At 41.3% G+C, this 22,706-nt stretch overlaps 4 protein-coding genes across 4 annotated transcripts; 2 read left to right on the top strand and 2 right to left on the bottom strand.

The window, feature by feature from the left end:
* Window positions 1-9,129: 9,129 nt before the first annotated feature.
* CCM_05455 (DNA-directed RNA polymerases I/II/III subunit 10) lies at window positions 9,130-9,548 on the top strand (the record flags this gene model as incomplete). The annotated part of the gene is made up of 4 exons (XM_006670599.1): window positions 9,130-9,165; window positions 9,226-9,287; window positions 9,339-9,425; window positions 9,494-9,548. The coding sequence occupies 4 exons, from the start codon at window positions 9,130-9,132 to the stop codon at window positions 9,546-9,548; spliced, it is 240 nt and encodes a 79-aa protein (XP_006670662.1).
* A 1,278-nt stretch (window positions 9,549-10,826) lies between these two features.
* On the bottom strand, window positions 10,827-11,623 carry CCM_05454 (uncharacterized protein; the record flags this gene model as incomplete). The annotated part of the gene is made up of 3 exons (XM_006670598.1): window positions 10,827-10,893; window positions 11,264-11,478; window positions 11,525-11,623. The coding sequence occupies 3 exons, from the start codon at window positions 11,621-11,623 to the stop codon at window positions 10,827-10,829; spliced, it is 381 nt and encodes a 126-aa protein (XP_006670661.1).
* Window positions 11,624-13,405: 1,782 nt separating this feature from the next.
* Window positions 13,406-15,847, top strand: CCM_05453 (uncharacterized protein; the record flags this gene model as incomplete). Its single annotated transcript, XM_006670597.1, has 7 exons — window positions 13,406-13,512; window positions 13,572-13,782; window positions 13,836-13,934; window positions 13,989-14,081; window positions 14,135-14,279; window positions 14,328-14,739; window positions 14,797-15,847. The coding sequence occupies 7 exons, from the start codon at window positions 13,406-13,408 to the stop codon at window positions 15,845-15,847; spliced, it is 2,118 nt and encodes a 705-aa protein (XP_006670660.1).
* Window positions 15,848-17,156: 1,309 nt separating this feature from the next.
* Window positions 17,157-18,979, bottom strand: CCM_05452 (uncharacterized protein; the record flags this gene model as incomplete). The annotated part of the gene is made up of 4 exons (XM_006670596.1): window positions 17,157-17,963; window positions 18,059-18,383; window positions 18,480-18,707; window positions 18,798-18,979. The coding sequence occupies 4 exons, from the start codon at window positions 18,977-18,979 to the stop codon at window positions 17,157-17,159; spliced, it is 1,542 nt and encodes a 513-aa protein (XP_006670659.1).
* Window positions 18,980-22,706: the final 3,727 nt, after the last annotated feature.

The following is a 22,706-nucleotide window of genomic DNA, read 5'->3' as shown; positions in this document are numbered from 1 at the left end:
TCTAGTTAGGGTTTATAATAGTAAGGGGGGGGGTAGTATACTACTACCCTTAGTTAAGGGAAACTATATTATATTTAACTATAATATATTTAGTCTCTTTACTAGGCTTTACTTAGCCTTAGGGGGTCTTCCTTATAGCTATAAGCTATTAATAACTTACTTAAGTAGTAAAGAGGCCCTTAGGCTTTAAGGCCTATACTTAGTTAGCTAATAGGTTTTAAACTAGGTAGGCTAAAGGTAATAAGCTTCCTAAGCCTAGATCTAGTACTCCTACTATATAGGGTAGTCTCTAGACTATACTAGGTACCTTCCTTTATAGTTAGTATATAATTCCTTTAATATATTAGTAGTAGCTAGGTATACCTCTATATTAGTATAGGCTTAGCCTATATATTAGCTATACCTATCTATCTTTACTATATAAAACTATATAATATATCTAAACCTATAGTATTTATAGTACTAGGTAGCCTAAACTAATTCTATATAGGGTTTATACTTAAATACTTATAAATTAAAGTAAATACCTTATTAATATAGTTAGTTAACTATAGTTATATTATAAATACTAATAACTAGTAATACCTTTATACTAGATTTAACCTAGGGGTAGTATACCTTAGTTATAATTATATTAGCCTTATTAAATACTACTAGTATAGTAGTAAGGTTAATAGTATTATTTAGTATTTTAGCTAGAGGTATACCTTTTATTACTATTAAGTATATATAGTAGGATAGCTATACTTCTAGCCTAAATATATTTTTAACCTAGTATATATTATTTATAAATACCTTTATATCCTAGTAGAATAAAAGCACTATATCTCTAGATAGGAGCTAGTAGGTAGCTACTATAGTATCCTCCTAGAGGGATTAGTTTACTACTATAACTACCTTTATTAGCTTTATAGCCTATACCTTAGCCTAGTAGTCTTTAGTACTAATAATTAGTTCCCTATTATATTAGGCTAAGACTAGCTTTACCTAAGTATCTTCTTAGGTTCCTCCTTATACTATATCTATATAGGTCCTCTTTAATATAAGGCCTAACTATATAATTATCTCCTTTATAATATTCTAAATCGCTTTAGTAGTTATAAGTAGTCCTAGCTTAAGGCTAGTATATACTTATAACTATTCTAAGAGGGCTTCTACCTAGGGCTTATTATCTTTATTTACTAAGAAGAGGAGCTTTTTTATAATAGTTAACTAGGTATTAGGTTTCTTCTAGGTAGGTGCTGCCTTAGGTTTAGTTAGTTAAGTCTTATTAGTCTTAATATGTTTAGACGTGTCTCTAGTAGTCTTTTTACCACTACCTGCCTTAACTATAGTATAGCTCTTATCTAGTATTGTTTCTAAGCTAGGCCTAATGTTATTTTGCTTCTTACCTACTTTTTATCGATTTTATCGACGTTGTGGGCTTACTATAAGCATATACCGATTCCAAGCGTGCGATATTGAATAATTATATATTAAACCTAAAGTTATATAGATATAATTATAAAATATAATTTAATATCTATATACTATACTAGCCTTAATATTATCTATAGTATATACTCTATATATATAAGATATATAACTATATACCCCCCCCTCTAAAAAGTATACTAAAAGATATTTATAAGCTTCTTTACTATCTTATTAAATAGTAAGATAACCTATTATCCCTTATAACTTATAAGTCTTTACTATATATACTTTATATATATACTAACTATATACTATATAAAGAAACTACTCCTTAGCCTAGTTATTTAAAAGCTCTTCTAACTATACTATACTTATAGACTTTATAAAGTATACCCTATATTTAATTATAAGGATCTAGTATATACTCTTATTATATATACTTACCTATTATATTATCCTTAAGGCTATAATATTACTAGTAAGTAATATAGCCTATATACCTAGTATATATACTAACTATATTTAAGAGTTTAATATAAAGTTATATTAAATACCCTTCTACCCTCTAAATAATAATAGATTTAAGAACTAAAATTCTATATATCTACTAAGTATTAGATTATTCTATACCTAAAGCTATAAGCTATTATAACTAAAAAAGCTAAATATCTTTAAGTTAATCTCTTATTTAAGATTATTTAAGATTCTATAAATATTCTTAGTATATCTAGATAGAACTATAATCTAAATAGTATATAACCCTATATAATATAGCCTTAATATATACCTAACCTATACTATAGTATAAAAAATATATATCTATACTATTATAATATTAGATAATATATAAATATATATAAATATAAGTATACTATAGATATACCTAATATATACCCCTACTTACTAAATTCTATAGCTATTTTATATAATATTTTAATAGCTTAGTAATATTAAAGGCTTTTATATATACTAGTATTATATTTACTAAATATTAAAAAAGCCTTATAATAATCTTCTTATATTCTATATAGTTATAACTAATATATATAGGAAGTAGGTATATAGTATATATATCTTAACTTTATACTAAAATATAACTAATATATCTAGGTCTTAGTAATTACCTTATAAGCCTTAATATAAAGTAGATATAGTAAGAATATCTTTAATATATTCTAATTTTCTACTAAGTATATATATAGTAGAATTAGTATAAAGTATCCCTAAGCTTAGAAAGCTAGAATAAACTAATACTACTACTTAACTTACTAATAGTTAAGCTATATTATAAAGGTATAGCCTATATATACTAAGACTATCTAGCCTAGGTAGTATAGTTTAAAAGTAAGTCTATACTATAGTAAATATTAATAATAATAATATATATATTAAAGATACCTATTAAATAGTAGCTATATACTAAGAAGAATATAAATATTACTAAAAGTAGCTATTAAGAAGATTATATTACTACTAGTAAGAATAGAAGTCTTATTTAAGTAATTCTTAAGCTATATTAGTATATAAAGAATAAATACTAAAGATTATAGATATAGAGTAATTATAGTATAGTATTAACTTATAAAGACTAGTCTAAAAGGGCCTATATAGGCTATATATCTACCTATAAAGATAAGAAGAATTAAGAATAATAAGACTATTAATTATAATAGCTAGATCTTACTTTAAACCCCTATAATCCTTACTATATATATTCTAGTAGTTAATTAGTATATAGCTAGTCTATACTAGGTATACTACTATCTACCCTTACCTAAGAAACCCCCTACTAGTTACTATTAATACTATATATACCTAGTATATTTTATATACTATATATACTATAAATACTACTAATATTATTATTATTTTTAATATTAGTTATACCTTAATAGCCTATTTAGAGGTATATTCTTACTATAGCCTTAGTATAAAAGTAAGCTTAAAGGGAACTAAGCTAGTAAGTTACTAGCTTTACTCCTATACTAAGTACCTTATATCTACTTAATATATACTAGATATTACCTATTCTTTAGCCTTTTATTTACTAGTTAATAAATACTTAATAACTACTAAATATATTAAATAGTTAAGATTTTCTAATTTATAACTTTATAAATATTATTAAAAATTAAAATTAAACTCTTCTTAGTATATTATAAGATAATATTAAGGTTTAGTTTATTAGCTTATAGCCTTAAATACTAAAGCTACTTATAAATATAGATTATAAGCTAGTATATATAGAGAATATACTTAATAAATACCTATTTCTAATATCTATTAGGAGCTAAAAATACTAAAATTATAGTAAAAATATAATTATACCTTTTTTTCTTTTTTAGACTTATTCTCCTCCCTTTTATAAATTATTATATACTAAAAGTATACCTAGTATATATAAGGTAATAACTAGGTAGATACCTAGTACTAATAACTTTTTTAAAAGGTATTAAATCTTTAGAAAGAAAAATAAAATCTCCTTTAAGTATAAGAAAACTAATAATTAAAAGAAGAAATTAAAAAACTTAAAAATTAATTTATATATTCTATATATAACTAATATATTCTTTATACTATATACTTCTATCCTTAATATATTCTCTACTTTTATTCTTTTAATATATTAAATAATAATACTATATATATAACTAGTATATATTACCTATAAAGTTAATAAGATCTTTAATATTATATATAGTCTATAGCTTTAATATATAATACCTTTTAAAGCTTTTTAAGTTTATTATATATTTATATTTAATATATATTTATTACCTTCTATTACTTTTCTTTATATATTCTTAATAGTTATTTCTTAAAAGCTTAATTAATAGAATTTTTTATTATATTACTCTATAAAGGTTAAATTACTAATACTATATAGATAGTTAGTATATATTATATATAAACTAGACTTTTACTTATATTAAGATCTCTAGCTTAATAGCTACTTTATATAAAAGTAATATCTTTAAGAGGTTTTTAGGCTTATATTAATACTATATAGTATACTAGCTACCTTTTAATACTTAAAGCTAAATTATACTATATTTAGTTAGTATATACTAGGTATAGTACTAGAAGATATATACTCCTTACTAGTAAGATACTTTTTATTAAAGGTATTTACCTTACTTAATAGTTTAAGATAGTATAAATATACTATATAAAGATACTAATAAAACTAATATAATAGTAAATAGAGGTATAATATATACTAAGTATTAATAACCTATATTTATATTCTCTATATATACTTACTTATATATTCTACTACTTTTATTAATTATAATATTATAAATATAGGTATTAACTTATAAGAGAAGGGGCTATTTCTTTTTCTTAATTAGCCTTACTTTTATTTAGTATATACTATAAAGATATAGTATATATATATACTATAGTAAAATCTAAATCTAGATAGATTTTTAGTATTTAAAATATTAATATTTATATATTTATATAGTAAATATTCTATTATTATAAGTAATAATAAAATACTAATTATATATTAAAGTAATATTAAAGAGAAAAATAATATAGAAAGAGTAAAGATTTATTAGTATTATATATATAAATTAATAATAATCTATACTTATATCCCTATTTCCTAAAGTATATACTAGATATATACTAAATACTCTATAAAATAAGAAAATATATACCTAACTTAGTATATATATATACTAAGTATATACTATAGCTATAAATAGAGTAGGGTATATATTTTATATAGCTAGTATAGATATATAGATAGTAGCTATCTATAGGTAAGAATTAATATATTAAATATATTTAGTATATACCTAGTATATACTTATAACTTATAATTAAGATATATAAGGTAACTTAATATATTTTAGTATATTCTAGATATATATTTATTATTCTTAGTAAAATTAAAAAAGTAAATTTATATTATTTTTCTTTATATATACTAAGTATCTACCTAATAACTACCCCTTATTACTATTAAATCTAAACTCTATCTATATATACTAGGTATATAACTATAGATATAGTAAAATTATAAATAAAATCTAATATATCTTAGTATATACTAAGTACCTACTTAGTCTACTTTCTAATTATAAAAAAAAGAAGTTAAAAGACTTTTTTAATATATACCTAGTATATACTTAACCCCTATTTAGCTTTAATTTACCTAATAAAAAAAACCCTAATTCTCTAAATAGTTAATATATACTAAAAATATATTTATTATTTTAACTTACTAGTAAAAAATTAAGTTTAATAAATATTTCCTATATCTATATTAGTAAGTATATACTAGGTATATATAAAGCTACTTACTACTACTTACCTATAATTACTAGGGTTTTTTACTATAAGATTCTATTAGAAGTTAATAAGTATATATAGAGTATATTCTAACCTACTTACTAATAAGGCCTTTATTTTTACCCCTTTTCTTTTTAATAGTAACTTTATTATATAATTTTTCTATTAGAGGTTAATAGGTATATATTAAGTATATTCTAGGTTACTTACTAGTAGGGGTTATAAGGGTAGCTACCTCCTCCTCTTTATCCTCCTTTATATAAGGTTAGTTCTTAGGTATATATTAGGTATATCTTAGGCTATTTACTATTATTACTAGAAAGATTTTCTATTAAAGGTTAATAGGTATATACTAGGTATATTCTAGATTACTTACTAGTAGGGGTTAAGGCTACTACCTTCTTCTTCTTATCCTTCTCTATATAAGGTTAGTTTCTAGGTATATACTAGGTATATTCTAGGTTACTTATTATTCTCTTTATAGTTAAGATTATAGTTAAAAAGATTTTTTACTAAAAGTTAATAAGAATATACTAAGTATATTCTAGGTTATTTACTAATAATATTACTAAGCTTATTATCTTTATTAGTTATATAAGGTTAATAGCTTTATATATACTTAGTATATTTTAAACTACTTATAAAAAATAATAACCTATTTACTTTTATAATATAGGTTTTCTATAAAAGGGTTAGTAAGTATATACTAGGTATATACTAGGTTTACTTATTAATAGAGGTAGTACCTTTAGTAGTCTTATACTTCTTTTATAATATCTTTATTAAAGGGTTAATAGGTATATACTAAGTATATTCTTAGTATACTTACTTAAGGGTTTATTATTACTATTAATATTAACCTTAATTTATTAATATTAATATATACTAAGTATATCCTAAAGGTATATTAACTTATACCTATACTATATTTATAGTAAATTATCTATAAAACTTATAAGTACTTATAGCCTAGTATATACTAAGTATAGACTTATTATCTTATATTTATAAAAAAGTTTTTTTATTTTATAGTAAAGATAGGATCTTTTTTCCTAAGTTAGGTTAATATATACTAAGTATATCTATATAATATAATACTTATACTTTATAAGTAAAGAAGTTATAAGTTTTTATAATAAGTCTATTAAAAGTCTTAGTACTAGTATAGTTAGTATTAGTATATACTAGGTATTAAGTCTAGATTTACTTACCTAGGCTTTAATATAAATTATTCCTTTCTCTAATTATTAAAAAGGTAATATTAAAGAATAAACCTATATATATAAGTATATACTAAGTAGATATAGACTAGATACTTATTAAATATTTAATATTATTTTATTATTATTAATATTATTATAACTTATAAGAATATCTTAATAGTTAATATATACCTAGTATATACTAAAGTAGGTTATTTATTAATAAGATTATATATCTACTTATAATATTTATTTATTTAGACTTATTTAATATATACCTAGTATACTCTTTATATATACCTATTTAATTAATACCTTAATTAAAATTAAATATAAGACTATAAAGAGCCTTATTAACTATTCTAATATAGTATCTTCTTAGAATTAGCTAGGTATATATAAGGTATACTTAAGGTTACTACTTATATTATAATATTTATACCTATAACCTTAAATACTATTTACTATTAGTATATACTTAAGGTATAGTTATAATATATTTACTTATAAGTAGCTAATACTTTAATAGTAAAGGTAATAAAAAGGGTAGAGTTTACTTTTCTATAAGTTAATAAATATATATATAATATATACTAAGTATATACTTATAACCTTTACTAGTATTATTATTAAAAAAAGCTATTATCTCTATTTAATTATATATTAGTTAAAATAAACCTAGTATATACTATATATATATTTACTTTTCTTTTTACTAATTTTTATTTTATTATATTATTTAATAAAGCCTAACCTTAGGTTAGTTAATTTAATATATATTAAGAATATACTTACTATAGTATTAGCTAAGGGTATTAATATATTCTTAGCTTATATAAATATTAAATTCACTATTATTAAATATTACTAGTATATATTTAGTATATATATAGCCTATATAAGGTTTATTATAAAGCTTACTAAAGAAATTAAGAATATTTTAATAAAAGATTAATATATATATAATATATTCTTATTCTTTATAATACTTATAACTATTATACTAATTATATTACTATTTTTATATTTAATATAGTTAGTATATTCTAAGTAAATACTTAATAATTTAGTAGTTAATATATATATTTAATGTAACGGACTGGCCCTAGAGGGGCTTCGGGGGCAACCAGCCCTGTAGCCGTTAGTGGCCTTACGGCCACAACCCTCTTGACCACAAGGCTAAAAGGATTCGTAACAACAATACTGACCTGTTGTTGTCTGGTTGCACCTATAAGGGGCCCCCCTTCAGGGGGCTCCGCGCCGGCCACTCTGGAAGGACCAGGGCGGGCTCCGTAGCCCAGCCCTTAACATACCCTCTCTCTCCCCGGCGCGCCCACAGATAGGCCACAAACCCCCCAGGCTCCAATGCATAGCCTGTGAGCCTAGGCCGAACCGTGTACGCCAGCCCCTTTTGCATGACTGCACACGCCACGGTTCGAACCTATGACCCTGGGTAGTATTGTTGTTTGTAACGGACTGGCCCCAGAGGGGCTTCGAGGGCAACCAGCCCCGCAGCCGTCAGTGGCCTTACGGCCACAACCCTCTTGACCACAAGGCCAAAAGGATTCGTAACAACAATACTGACCTGTTGTTGTCTGGTTGCACCTATAAGGGGCCCCCCTTCAGGGGGCTCCGCGCCGGCCACTCTGGAAGGACCAGGGCGGGCTCCGTAGCCCAGCCCTTAACATTTAAAGATAATAAAGAAAAAAAAAAGAAAAAGAAAAAGCCTAGGCTAGGTATATATTTAATTACCTAGCTATATATAGGCTATAATATATAAATAGAAATTTTTTAAATAATTAATTAATTTTATTTAGTTTATTTTTACTTCTTAGTCTATTCCTTAGTTTTAATATAGTTCTTAGAAATATTTATTTATATATAACTTTAGTGTGGCTAGCTAGTATCCTATATTTATAATATATTTACTAATAAGCTTTATTATTCTATTATTTTTAGACCTACTTTTATAGTAATTAACTCCTCTTTAGGTTATTAGTGACTCCTTTTAAACTATAACCACGAGATACTGCCTGATTTTTTTCTTAGGGTGCTGCCGGGCAAACCTCGGACAGAGAAAATCCAAATGTTCCACTGACTAACAGCGCGAGCTTGGCCCAAGTCTACTTTATGACTTTTTTCCAGCAGCCAAAACAATTTGAAATAATCAGGAAAAAAGGGTGCCGCCGCAGCTTCATATCGCAAAATGATTATCCCTATTCGCTGCTTCTCCTGTGGCAAGGTAAGACGTGACTCGCTTCTTAGCCTTGCAATGCGCGCGCGACTGACCAACTGGTGGCAGGTCACTGGCGACCTCTGGGAGCGATACCTGCAGCTCATTGCCGACCCAAAGAAGACTGATGGGTGCGAAATCCCGACTGGACTCACAATATCACTTCTAACTAAATGCTATAGTGATGCGATGGACGAGCTTGGACTGAAGCGCTACTGCTGCCGCCGCATGATCATGACCCACGTCGACCTTATCGAGAAGCTCCTCAAGTACGATCACTGGCGCATAACTAGCCGACTTGGACGCTGTACAATGACTAACTTGTTGCTTCGTTTAGATATACCCCCGACGGCCGAAGTGAGATCAAACAGAAACTCAACGAACAGGCATAAACTACAAAGCTCGCGTCAGCGCAATGCGCGCGTAAGCTTCATGGGATGGCGTTTCTCCGGTGCTTTCGTTTTTTCTCCGCTAGGTGGTACGGCGTACGATAGGGGAACTTTGCACTAGTTATATGACATATATTTTTTATGTTTTGGAAAGAATGTCTCAACCACAGGTCGAACGTGATGCCGATGCAGTCAGCGGGTGGTGGAAGCCTGCACCGCGGCACTCCTTCTAGCTCAGAAAGCCTACCTCCGTCGGTCGGGAAAAGGTTGTTCTGGGCTTGCTATAAACAGGGTTATGCAACGGCCGTAGGTGGCGGAGCCTGGTCGGCGGCAAGTCCTTTTCTCATGCCGTAGCCTCGTGCTGCACAACAGGAAGGCGTCTGCCATGGCTAACCACGCGTGTCATAGATTGCATCTACAGAGAGGCCCATGTGAACAGCCTCACCGGTATTACATGTCTATGTATAGAAAGTTACACTTCTACGAGCCCGGCGATGGTGAGTTGTGTAACACACCATAGCCACTTCATCCAGCATGCAGGCAAGTGTGGTAGTGCGGATACGACAACCCGAAAGGCACATTTTGGGACACTTGAAATGGACCGGTCAATCATTGCCAAGAGGACTCGACCTATCTGGGTATGTCTGCCCGACGGAAGCGTGTGCCGTCGTGTTCGTCGGGGCGGTCTGCCAGAGGCGCGACCAGGCGCCTCTGATGGGGCCCTTTGGAATTATGAGGCTGACGCGGCGTAGGAATATAACCGTGGTGGCTGCTTTACCATGCGTTTGGGATGAATGGGTATGGAAAAAGCACATTACACACCTGAAGATATTACTGGGTGCTAATGCACCATATCCCCAAAGACTCAAGGGCCGACTATCGGGGTATCCAACGTTTATATTAAGTCACCAGTGATCAGTAGTCAAAGATTATTACGTATCGACTGCGAGCAAATGTAGCTAAGTAACAACTACAGCAGCGTTGCGACGCAGGAGCCGGGGTAAGAGCAGTAGGTGATGCGCATGTCAACCCGCGACGGACTTGTGAATATTACTTTTCGTGGTCAATCCGTAGATGGCAATAATACTATTTGATCCCTCCAGTTGCATCTACAACGGCATGGGGGGGGGGGTGCAGCCAGGCCACGATCGCCATGTAAGCCCAGTGTACAAATAGTGGCGTGTGGAGGCCGTGTGGAGGTTGAGTGTTGGCATTGATGATTGTCGAGGAGACAATGAACAGGAAGCCGCCGGGCCCAGATTGTCGGGACCAAATGGCCAGTCACAAGGAGGGTGCGGAGCAAGCCAGGCTGTCTTGTCTCACAACGGTGACTTGGAAGTTGGTGACGCTAGAAGGCCAAAGTCGACATGGGGGGTAGGGAGTGGTGGTGGTAACCAACTGGAACTGCATACCTACCCAGCCATGGCATCCTGGCTGGGTGACGTGCGGAGCAGGCTGAATTACCCCGTACAAATTACTGATAGCTGAAATATTGAAAGCTGAATAGAATAAGCACGGCGGCTGTTGCGGGCCGGAGGACACGCACTCAGCCGTTCCGGAGGTTAGCCTACCTAGTTAGGAGCGCAAGCAGCATCGACACAGACGCTGGCCGGGTGGTGGGCAAGCCGGGCCCAGGCCGTTGACCAAGACTGCCAGCAGACGAGAATAATAAACATCACAAGTGTCAAAGGCAGTAGCTTGGCGGACGTTGTCCACACCATCTCAGAGAAATGGCCAACAATCGTTGGCTAATGACAGCCACAGACTTGACTTTAAGCGCCGAAGCCTGCTGCCTTGCATGCAGGGCCCACGGGGGCGGACCAGTCAGGGTCGACACGGCCTGCAGATGGCCCCGGTCCGGGTGTGCTCTGACTGGCGGATGGGCGAGCAAGAGTCGCTCGAGAAGAGGAGACGCCATGCTAGCAATAGTTAGCTATGCCTTTTGTCGGGATGGCGTTGCAGCCTCGCGGCGTGGCTACCCAGGTAGCGTCGGTCGACATGTAGTTCGGCGTGAGGTTTGCGCTTGTGGTCGAGAGTTGGGCGTGAAAGAGGAGGAGCTGGAGAAGCTGGGCAGCCATTTCGAGCGGGATTAGTCCGGTGTTGGATGTGACAAGGGGACAGTGATGCTTGCGGGTGATTGTGGTTGATGTACGAAGTACGGATACTGTGTTTGTAGGAGAGCAGTCCCCGCGTGTGCCTGTTGTGATGGGTGAATTAGTACTGATGCCTGTCATGGCCCTCAAGCCTCTGGCGGTTACCAGTGGCTGCCTGCAGGGGACCGAGACATGGCTTTGTAAGTCGGCAGTCAGATGGCCATGTCAGGGATTCGCGTTCACCAAGGGATCAACATGTCGATAACTAGTTAAAAAAAAAATGTCCAGTGTATTGCAGCCCGTTTGGAGTTTTTTTTTTTCTTCCGATTTGTAGGACACGAATGACACTGTGCAACACCATCGAGTTGACAAGCAAGTACCATACGGTAGGACAGGAGAGAAGGCTGGCTAGCAACTGGCATCGAAAACAAGCGTAACGGACGGACGGACGGCGGACCCAGAACTGTGGGTGGACGCTAGGAAATACGCTATTTTGACTATCTATAGCGACCTCAGTAGCGGCTGCTCCACCCAAGCTCAATGCCTTCCGTTGAGCGCGCCTGAGACGAACTGGTGTTACAACTCGAGGCTTCTATTTTGCCTATCAATAAGATTGCCAACGCGTCTCGATGCAGCAGCTGCCCGCGTAGATGCTGGGGATGCCAATAATAAATCCTTCATTGGCTGACGTAATGGTAATGGAGGGGGAGTGCAGCTCCAGCTCTGACTGCTGTAAGAACTGACTGCATGCTGGTGCGCCAGCTGAGTTCCGCAATTGTGTACTCCGTACGATTGCGAGCTACAGCCAAATCCCACATGCACATCCATCCGCCTTCATGGCCCATGGCCCCGGCCCGCCTGGCAGAAAAAAAGAATTCAAAAAATACAGGCAGCTAGGAGAGTACCTAGGTAGGTACTACATACTCTTTAGTTCTAGTTATTAGGAAAGGAAGAAAGAGGCGCATCTGTCGGACAACATGACAGGGATTTACATCCCTCCACTTGCTAGGGTCCCAGCGGCCAACATGCGGGCGAGTACAGGACATGTAACGCGCCTACATCGAACTGCCGTAGAAATACCTTATGGATACTTGACCTACCCTGTCAAGCCATTTTCACTGTCAACCCGCCGCTGCACCATTGTGACTCTACTCAGAAGGACATTTCTCTGCGTGCAAGGCTCAAGCATTCTCTCTGCAACATTCTTTGGACCAGTCAGTCGGGCAATCAAGCCGCCGCCGCCGCCGCAACCTGCAGGCTGCATTCTGCCCACCTTCAAACCATGCACACTGGTACAACTCCATTCTCGACCCGCGCTGCTCCCTCGCCTGTTTGCCCTTCTCTTTTCTTTTAAGCCGCCGCTGTCCATCCATCACCTCTTTTCCTCCCACCCTTTCAACCTCGCCGCCATTCATCGCGACCCTAGCCTGCTTCTCTTTCGAGACCATCGTCGCTCCAAGCCGCACATCTCTCTCCCGCGCCTTGTGTCGTGCCTTGCCTACCTAGGTACCTCAGGTAGCTCTCGGCGCTTCCCCCACCTTGGCCTCGCTCTACGGCCTGGCACTTTGCCATACCTTGGTAGCTCACAATCAACACATCGCCTGCGCCGCCTCTCCCGTCCCGATTCGCCCGTGCCTGCCTATATCGAGAGCAAGGCGTATTTTTCTACATCGCGCGCACTCGCCGCCCGTCGTTTGGTGTATATATCCTGCGCCAATTGCCCTCCATTTTCCGTCAGCAGCCCCGTCATCCTTGCTTCGCGTCGCCATGTCCCTCGAAGCTCTCTGGCGCCCTTCATCCTTCAACATGGCTCACCCAGGCGACCGCTCTGCTAGCACAAGCTCCCCTCGATCTCCTCTAATTTTTAGACCTCGGTGTGTATCCTTCCCCCTTGTCCAAATCACCCGCCAACCTTGTGCTAATACGCGCCCAGCTCATCTCCTCCGTCCGCCACGGGCTCCGGCTCTTTACAGCCTAACGCCGCCAACAGGATATCCTCCAACCCCAGCCAGCTTCTAAGTCCTAGCGACCTGGTTGGGCCTTCTCCCGTCACTTCAAACGGCACTGAGACTACCGAAATTGAGGACGATGTTGCCGATGATCTATTAAGTCCACAGGATGGGGACCCCACACAGCACACTGAGGTACCCTACTTCCCATTTTCTGAGTTACATATATAGGTACTAATACTGGGCAGCTTTTACTGCTTACTACGACCCTCCCAGATAGCATCCGTCAAAAGGGCCTGGAAGAGTCAAATTCTGTCATTCACGCTCCTGAGAGCTTTCGAAGCTGGGTAAGCTAGCATCATTAGTCCTGGCTACGAAAGCATCGCTGACAGCAACCGCAGACCTCCAACGAGTCTACTACCCGCCAAAGTCAATCCAGTGAAAAATCGTCACCACAAATGGACGACGCCAGTCTACCTTCGAGTCCACCCAACGTAAGAATGCACCGAGCTTGACATGCCAAGAGGCTGACGATTTGGTGACCCAGACCTACCATAATCTCCCTCCTGTAAAGACAGACATCAAACCCGTGAGGTACAGCCTGGACAGTTCCACTCCACAAGCCCAGGACCTCCAGGACATGTTGGCTGAAAGCAATCGCTTGCGTTCAAGCAGTACAAGCAGCCTCGAAAGTAAGTCCGGGAAAGCAACACTCGCGGATCAAGTGGCTCATTGGGTAGAAATCGAGGAACAGACAGAGGCCGAGGGTGACGACGACGACCTTTATTCCGACGGCGAGGGACTCTTCGGTAGAGCGCAGCTTCGAGGACAACACAACGAGATCGAGCGACTGAAGCTTTTGTTCAACACAGCATGGACATGCTGTCTCGAATTCGGCAGCTACAATACGCGGCGCAGGAAGCGAGACCTGAGCAGCTCTTCAGTCCCCGACACCCATGTCTACGCCTGGCAGACCTGCTGGAAGCTCTGCGAGCGACTCTACAGCGATGAAACCAGCGACAAGGATTCTCTCAATATTCGTGACGGCTTGAATTTGTGCAGAAAATTTTGTCAGGCGTTATTCGAACTCCGTCCAAGGAAGGACGAGATATTCGACTCAATGTTGCGTGTCACTTTTGAATTGAACAACCAGTAAGCATTTGTTGCGTCTTCAGCCGTTGTCTTGGTCACAGTACTTACTTTGTGCAGTCTCTATAGTGGCCAGGATAACCGGAACCTCCCCGAGGCATTCAGAGAACGCACGCTTGACTTTTACGTAACTATCTGCCACCGCCTGATGAAGCAACGAAGTGTCTTGCAGGACGAGTCGGACAGAATTTTGAGAGCGTGCTGGTCCTTGACAGAAGTTCTCTTCAGTATTCGTCAAAATCGGCGGGACGGAAACCCTCCAGACGAGACACTCTTTGTCGCTGCCATCGAAGCTACTTATAACCTCAACGACTTGTTCCGCGAGGGACTCAGCGCCTCCAGATCGGAAAGAAGCACACCTCGGCCCAGCCAGACAAGCTTTTCCTATCATTCCCCGGAGCAGACGGGCAGGGAGAGTCGTTCTTCCAATCATTCATCGCGTTCCAAGCGAGAAGGCAGCAGTAAAGGGTCATTCCAAGAGGAGCGACCAAGAAAGCCCCCGCATGTGCCCGAAACCCCCGTCACCGAGTTCGAAGACACGCCCATCTCGCCGGAAAGTCGATCCCCCCAGATGCCCAACATCATGATCCTTGGTCCCACCAGCGATGGTGGCCGTGGCAGCCGCTGGCCAAGCAGCGCCTCCAATTTGTCCAATTATTCGCACAACAGCAACCGAACCTCGAGCACTGCCACCACGACTACGGCCACCGAGGACCTCCATGTGACGCGCGCCAAGGTTCTCGTCTTGCGGGCCGCCGTTCAGCTCGGATTCAACAAGGAGGCGATTGTGGACGTGAAGACGGGCGCGACGGCGCTACAAAAATTCGCGTCGGAGCTGCAGCCGGGTGCGTTTGGCTCCCTGGCCACGCATGCCACCCTGCTGCAGCAGTACAAGGAGTCCATTCTCGCCGACAGCTTCGTTCCGCGCAGCAGCTTTGTGCTCTCCTCGCGTATGAAGAGGGTATCCGTACAAGACCTGGCCAAGTCGGTCCAGGTCATGATCGGCACGTCCCAAGCCCGCTTTGGCTATCTGAGAGAGTTGTTTAAATTTGTCTGCAGCTTTCCGCTGGAAGAGGCGGATTCCCGGCGGAATCTCATCATACAAGTCTGACATGGTAGGCCAATACAGAGGGCGATTTTGATTAAACAAGGCGGAACGGGCGGCGGCGGCGGCCACATCGCCTGCTTCTTTTGCACGGGAGGCTGGCTGCACGCGCAATCATCGCCTCATTTCGCAACATGCCGACAAGTCATGGACTTTGCAGGCAATTTCGGACATTGAAGAACATTTTCCAGCACGAGACCAGTATTGATAGGCTGGGTATTCTTGGTGCGACACTGGGCTGGATGCATGCCCAGCTCGGGCGACGACACATCCAGCCGTTGTTTTGTCGACGCTCACCCAATACACAAAACGCAAACACACACATCACATATCACTCCCGCATTAGTTATCACACCACCGCACATCACAGACATAGCGAAAGATACCCAAGCATTATTGCACACGAGACATGACCCTTTCCTTTACCTATTTTTTCTTTCTTGAATATGATGTTTTTTTATAGTATTTATAGCAATCACAGACGCTTGATCAATATAAAAAATTTGAAACCACCTGAGTAAATCAAAGTAATTAGAATCTTTGGAGCAAAAAGCCAAAGCAACCGATAAAAATAGAAATGGGTATCTCGTAATACAGAATGATGACGCACCAACAAACTCCCCAGACAAGTTATGCACCTCCCAAAAAAATATATACCCAAAGTGAGGAAAGAGCCAAGCAATAAGCAGAGTAATCAAAATAAAAAAGCGCCAAGCCGTGGCATCATGTAGAAAGCAAGAAAAAAAAAAGCACCTTGTCCAACCTAGGTGCAACACCAATAAGGCAGCTTATCCGCCTCATGCCCGTGATTGATAGGTGCAAAATGCAACAACCAGCAAGAGGCGCATGCGACCAATCTTGGCAAATCTATCAGAGAGAGAAATGACAACCAAGCGCTTACATCCCGCCTTCCCGTAATTCAAAGGGGGGTGCCGCCCCAGAGAAAGAAAAAGAAGAACTTTCTGCGCAATGCCTGCACGGAATGGAGGGCGGGCGAGGTCCATTCGCGCAAGTATAAAAACATGCTCTGAGCCCGAAAGGAGGCTCACCTTCTCTCTCTCTCTTCATCCCACCCAGGACAAAGGCTCCCAGGAGACATAAAGGGTCCTAAGGTGAGTGGAAATGTGACAACGCTGAACTCACCGACCAAGCACGACCCGACAAGGACGCAACACTCACAGATGTCCCACCGGTTTCCCGTATGAAATCTCACTTTGAAGCAAGCCCCCAGAAAGAAGCGCGAGATGCGTATGAAGAGTGTGATTTTTATCTCTCAAGATTCCCGACATTCACCCATTGACCCTGTTCTCTGGTGTCACGTCCCTCGAAACGCCGATTCGTCGACGTTCGAGCTAGGAGTAACTACCAGGAGCTCCAGGTTGTCAAAGTCAATGTCTGCCGGGAATGTTTGATCAAGAGATTCAAAATACTCTTCGAAGCTGAGCGGAGCCGCTGTGGAGGCGAGCTCCTCGTGCACCTGGGACATATCCGGCTCGGCGGCCGCAGCTTCAATGCCGTTGTTCGCCCCGGCATCTAAGTCTGCGACGCCATGGTCGGCATAGTCCCCGAGGAGCTCGACTTCTCCGTCGGTCAGTGGTTCCTGCGGGTAGCCAAAGATCGCCAGCTCCTCCTCCCTGGAGAGCGGCAGATCCTGCTGCAACGCTCCCGGCGATGGTGGGAAGGAGGCTGGTAGCTCTCCCGTAGGCTCCTCCGACTCTGCTTCTCTCTCTTGCTGGGTAACTTCCGCTTCCACTGTTACTGTGAGTTCCGGTGCTTCCTGTTCGGTGGCTCCCCAGAGACTCTGCTGGTGGGCAGCGACGACGACCTCGGGTGATTCGAGCGCTACATCAAGCGCCGCGAAACCCGTCCCCGGCAATTGCTGTACGTGGCCGTGAAGCCATGGCTGGGAAACCAAACCCCGGCTCTGGCTTTCGTACGGAAATTGCTGGGGAAACTCGGCAAACGGATCATGTTGGCCCGAGTAGGCTGAGGTCATCCGTGCTGGCTGCCCTCTCAGAACGGTCTCCGGTTGAATGAGCCCCCGAGCCTGGCACATCTGTCGGCTGAACTGCACATTGTTCGTGGAAGCGTGGTGATTGGCCTGCGGCCAGAATACGGGAATCTGTGGGAGTATAAGTATCAGCAGTTGGTTTCGATTAACATTTGCAGGTGAGACTGACTTGAGAAGTCCGGTTCAGAGGAACTTGGTCGACTTACTTGGTTGGTGGGGTTCTGCGGCACAGCCATCAGCTGATTCTGCTGCAGATGATGCAGATGCTGCATTTGCTGCCTTTGCTGCCTTTGCTGCATTTGCTGCCTTTGCTGCATCTGCTGCATCTGCTGTTCGAATGACTGATATGCCTGCACCTGTGCGCCAACTTGTTGGTATGCCTGCACCTCAGCGTTGGCCTGCTGCCATGAGAGGGCGGTTCGCAACTTGTTCACTCCGCGGTGCCCTCTCCGCGCTCTTGGAGCTGTGGGCACCGCAGGCACAGGTGCTGCTGCGGGTTGTCTGCTGTTCTGGTCGGTGATTGGCGAAAGTCTGTGGTATTGTTAGTGATATATTCGAGCCTGGAATTAAAGAGACAAAATCATCTTCAAATTTGCCAGTAAAGATAGAACCATAAACAGTGCGTACCGGACTGTAATGCATGACATGGTCTCCTCCATTGCACTGCTTTCGCTGTTGGGCTCTTGTTCAGCGTTGTCGGTTATTTCCATCCTCTCGTTCGACATGTTGTTGGCATCTTGCTCCTGGTTTGTTCTTGGCTGTATACGCGCGGTAGCCGGTATTTCTGATAGCCGCTCAATCTCTTCGGAGCATCTGTTAATCTTTAGGATAGGCTCGCCCGTGTAAACAGGGCAGCTGCATATCCAAGCCCGGGATGTTAGCCGTCAATGCCGCGGATTCGCGCATAGCCGTCGTGGGGGATGATTGGACATGTGCAAAACTTACCCATAGTCGGCGTCCTTTCCGTACTTGCCCACGACATATCTCAACTGGTTTCTCTTCAACTCTCGTCCAAAGGTAGTTTCGAAAACCATACAAATTACCGCATGGTCTCTTATTCCGAAGTCGAACCACTGCTTAAGAACCCAGAAGATTTCGTTGGGCGTGTATTGTGCAGTACAAGGCATGGTTGTGGGTGAGAGGGTATAGTTCGATCGAATAGTAGCTGGATATAGGTAGAGAGGATGTTTTGTTCGTGCTTTGTTCGGAACCGCGCGGCTCGCCGAGTGATCTGAGGAGGCCGCAAGGGACAAAACAAACTTGGTGTTGTGCCCAAGGAAGGAAGAGGGGGTCAGCGCTTGGGATTGAACTGATATGCAACAGCAAACAGTTGGATATAAATGATGTATAGATTGAAGCAAATAGGTCGTGGATCTTTTGATGCTAGGAGTTGTAGACTGGCGGTGGTTCGAGGTGAAAGAAGGTGAAAGTGTAGTGGGCCACCGAGGAAGCCTCTGCCACGGTAGATACAAAGAAGAATAAGAGGGCACAAGGCGCAAAGGGAAGTGATAAGATTGATCAAGGAGTACTGTTTTGAAGGAATCCTTCTTCGTCTTTGGAAGGAAATATATTGGAGCCGGTGTGGTGCGGAGGTGTAGTAGGAACGATGCAAACGACGAAGGGAGGAGGTGCTTGGGAGAGCGAATCTCTTTATAGGTCTAGACTTTAAGGCTTCAAGCCACATCTAATCTCGCCCCGTCCCGATCGATAGCCATAGCCACGCATTTCCCACCTTATTCCTTTTGATCTGCGCAGGGGGGTGCCTCATTTGTGGAAACAAGGCAAAGGATGGCCCGTATCCCTCCAGGCATTCCTCCTCGCCTTGATGATTCACTGATCGGATGCAACGTTTCGACCAGCCAGCATGACCAATCTTGCAACCAATACAGAAAGCAGGAGAAGCTCCCTTTTTGAGATCAACGGCAGGGGATGTGGTTCCTCCCATTGTTGCTTTGTCTCCCGTACGACCGATCATCGATGAGGCGTCCGAGCCGCGAACCGGTTCTATTCTGCGACGCGCGTACTCTCTTCGTCCTTCCTACGATTTGTTACAGAGCCTCTGCCATGTGGGAGTTTTCCCGGGCTGCACAAGCCCAACAATGGGGTGTCTCCTTGGGGACCTTTACACTTTGTCACTGATCAAGAGAACTCACTTGAGGCGGGAAACCACGCCGAAACTGTACACTTGTGACATGATGCTCCGGAATATCAGCGTCTCGCCTTGTTTTCTTTTCTTCGCCGGCCACATGCGTCTCCCTTCTTCTCTCCTCTTGTGCTTCTCTCTGCTTCCGGTTGGCACCTCGTGTTGCCCGGCTGCACGCCAACTACACAAGCGTACCACGGCATTGGGGGGTTTCTTTGTTGGTAATACGCGTTACGATAGCCACACCAGCTTGAAATGCCCTGTCGTGGCCTGTCATGTCCATTTCTACGTCGTCTTTTGCCTTTTATTGGCCCCTACCGCGCCTCACCCTCCTCCCGGCCACGACGTAAAATAGAAATACAATACAATACCCTCCTCCCGGCCGTTTCCGAGCCCGCATGGTCATTGCTCACCGGAAAGAAAGGCGCGAACTGACACGGTTGTGCAAGTCGCACGACGCAAGACTACTCATTGTCTCTACCAGTGGTGTAATCTGGGGGCTGTAAACACAGACTGGGGATGCCATGGCTCTGCTGTCATTCACAATACGGGCAGAAATGAGGCGACGCGATGCTCCATCCCTGGCAAAGGATCCCGAGACAGTATTGACGGCATCCCAAGAGTCAATTTTGTCAAGAAAGATTGACCAAACTACTACGTTGAATCGCCAAGATAGGTAAAGGGGTGGGTGGCAAGTAGTCCAGATTGGCAGAGGCAGCTTGAACCTGAGGGGGACGGAGGGCGTAACGTCTACTAGGCGGTGTGCCTCAGCTTGTTGACCCTTTGTTTTAGGCAGAACCCTGACGTCGGAAGAGCGAGATAGACGACTTTGTTTTCGGGTTTGCTTCTGTTGGGGCTATGAAGCATACGATGTGGTGCAAACGGTGGCGAAGTCATGAGAGCGGTCGGCGTCAGCATGATTCAGTATTTTTGCTCCAAATCGCTCAACAAGCATCGCCCTCACCTTTCCGATCTGATTTCCGCCGCTTCTATGCTCTCTAATGTCTAGTATACATCGTTTGTCACCATCGTCCAACGCACATGGTTAAATCAGTCGTATTGCGATGGTCAAACTCGACAGTAAATCTTCCTCTGTCATCAAGATAGAGCCTCCTCCCCGCGAGAAGATCCCCATCCAGCATTGTACTTTGAACATCTGGGCCATCTATTTCGTCGTCGTCGGCCCAGTCATCATCGCCCGCAAATTCGTCCCCGTCGTCATTGAACAACGGCGGCTCCAGGTCGAGCATGACGAGCCTACAACTGCTCCGTCAGCTTGAGAGTGGCATCATCACGCTTCGGTGACAGGAATAGGACTTAATATTCGCATCGAGTGCCAAGTTGCGCGAGACTGCTGAGACCAACCGTCCGGGATGGTCGTCGTTGTACAGCGCATCGGCCACCAGCACAATCGAGAAGGCAGAAATTAGCCCTTCGCTGAGCCATTTTCGGTATCACCTGTTGTTAATTTTTACACAGCGTACCGGGAATCGAAAAATCTCGCTGAAGAACTCGTGGTCCGACCGCGTCGCGCCTCGTCGCGCCTCGTCGCCTGCTCACGTGCGGCAGGTCGAATGCGCACACGCCCGCCATTATATCCATGTTGGCCGCCGTCTTGCGCTGTATATATCGAGGACAATGTCACGTTTTGAAGCCCACCAGTGGCGCCTGACAGGGCTCACGAACCACTCGTGCAAACGTTGCAATAGCTCCGGCGCGCCGCGCACTATCGCCAACCGCTAAACAACCACATCGCTCAGACAAAGGCTTTCCAACGGTATCCCAGACGACCTTTACGGTATTCGTCTGTCGGTGGACAGCCAGCGAGCGAGGCTTCTCCTGAAGGAAGAGACGTATCGCGTCCTCTGGACACTTGCGGCTTGGGGCCTTGCCTGTTGGCTGCGCCGGCCCCCACGGCTCCAGACGGTCGGTCCCAGCTCCCAATCGGCAGGACAAAAACGAGCTCATCGAAACTGGGCTGCTCAGTTCCTCCACAGCCACAGCCATGGCGAGGCGGCTAGATTGCCGGCCGGGACGTTTCTTTGTTTCCCCGAAACGTGCTAGGTGGAGAACCAAACAGTGCAGTGACACCGACCAAGTGTTTTGTATATACCGTTTGTTCCCCTCGTCTTCTTTCACCTTTATTGATCCTTAACTCTGACGCGCGCGGCAAGGTAGAATGAACCGCGCAAAAAGCAAAAAGAACCAGACACACAGATCCCGTACAAATCGACACCAGAAGCCGACCGGTTGTCTCCGTGAACAAGTCCCTCCCCTCAGAGAACTTCTACAAAGGCGACCCAAACCCTTTTACCAGTCAAAGAAGTCTGATATTCCACTTCCAACTAGGAATAGTAAAAGGGTTTCTTCCTACAAGTCCATTTCTCATGAAGTGGTCCCCGTCAACGTGGGGCACAGCTGGACCCTGTTTTCCTCCCGTTCATATCGGGAAGAAGAAGAGGGGACGGGGGAGAAGCCCTTCATCTCGACCTATGAGATGAGCGCCCCCCCGCTGTGTCGAACTGGTAGGACCGAGTCTTGCGGGCGGACGGGCTTCTGGCTCCGGCACCGTCGGTGCGGAAGTTGCACCAAAGGGAGCCGTTATCCGCGGCGCGCGTAGACGAGGTGGACAAAGTACCTAAACGGCCGGCTAGGTAAGCAGTAGTAGTAAACTATTATCTTTCTTGTTCTTCTTATGTTTTCATGATCTT

The sequence above is a fragment of the Cordyceps militaris genome (genome assembly GCF_000225605.1).
Source record: "Cordyceps militaris CM01 unplaced genomic scaffold CCM_S00004, whole genome shotgun sequence".
In the NCBI taxonomy this organism is placed as follows: domain Eukaryota; kingdom Fungi; phylum Ascomycota; class Sordariomycetes; order Hypocreales; family Cordycipitaceae; genus Cordyceps; species Cordyceps militaris.
The sequence above is the reverse complement of the archived record's forward strand: the minus strand, read 5'-3'. Positions and strand labels throughout refer to the sequence as shown.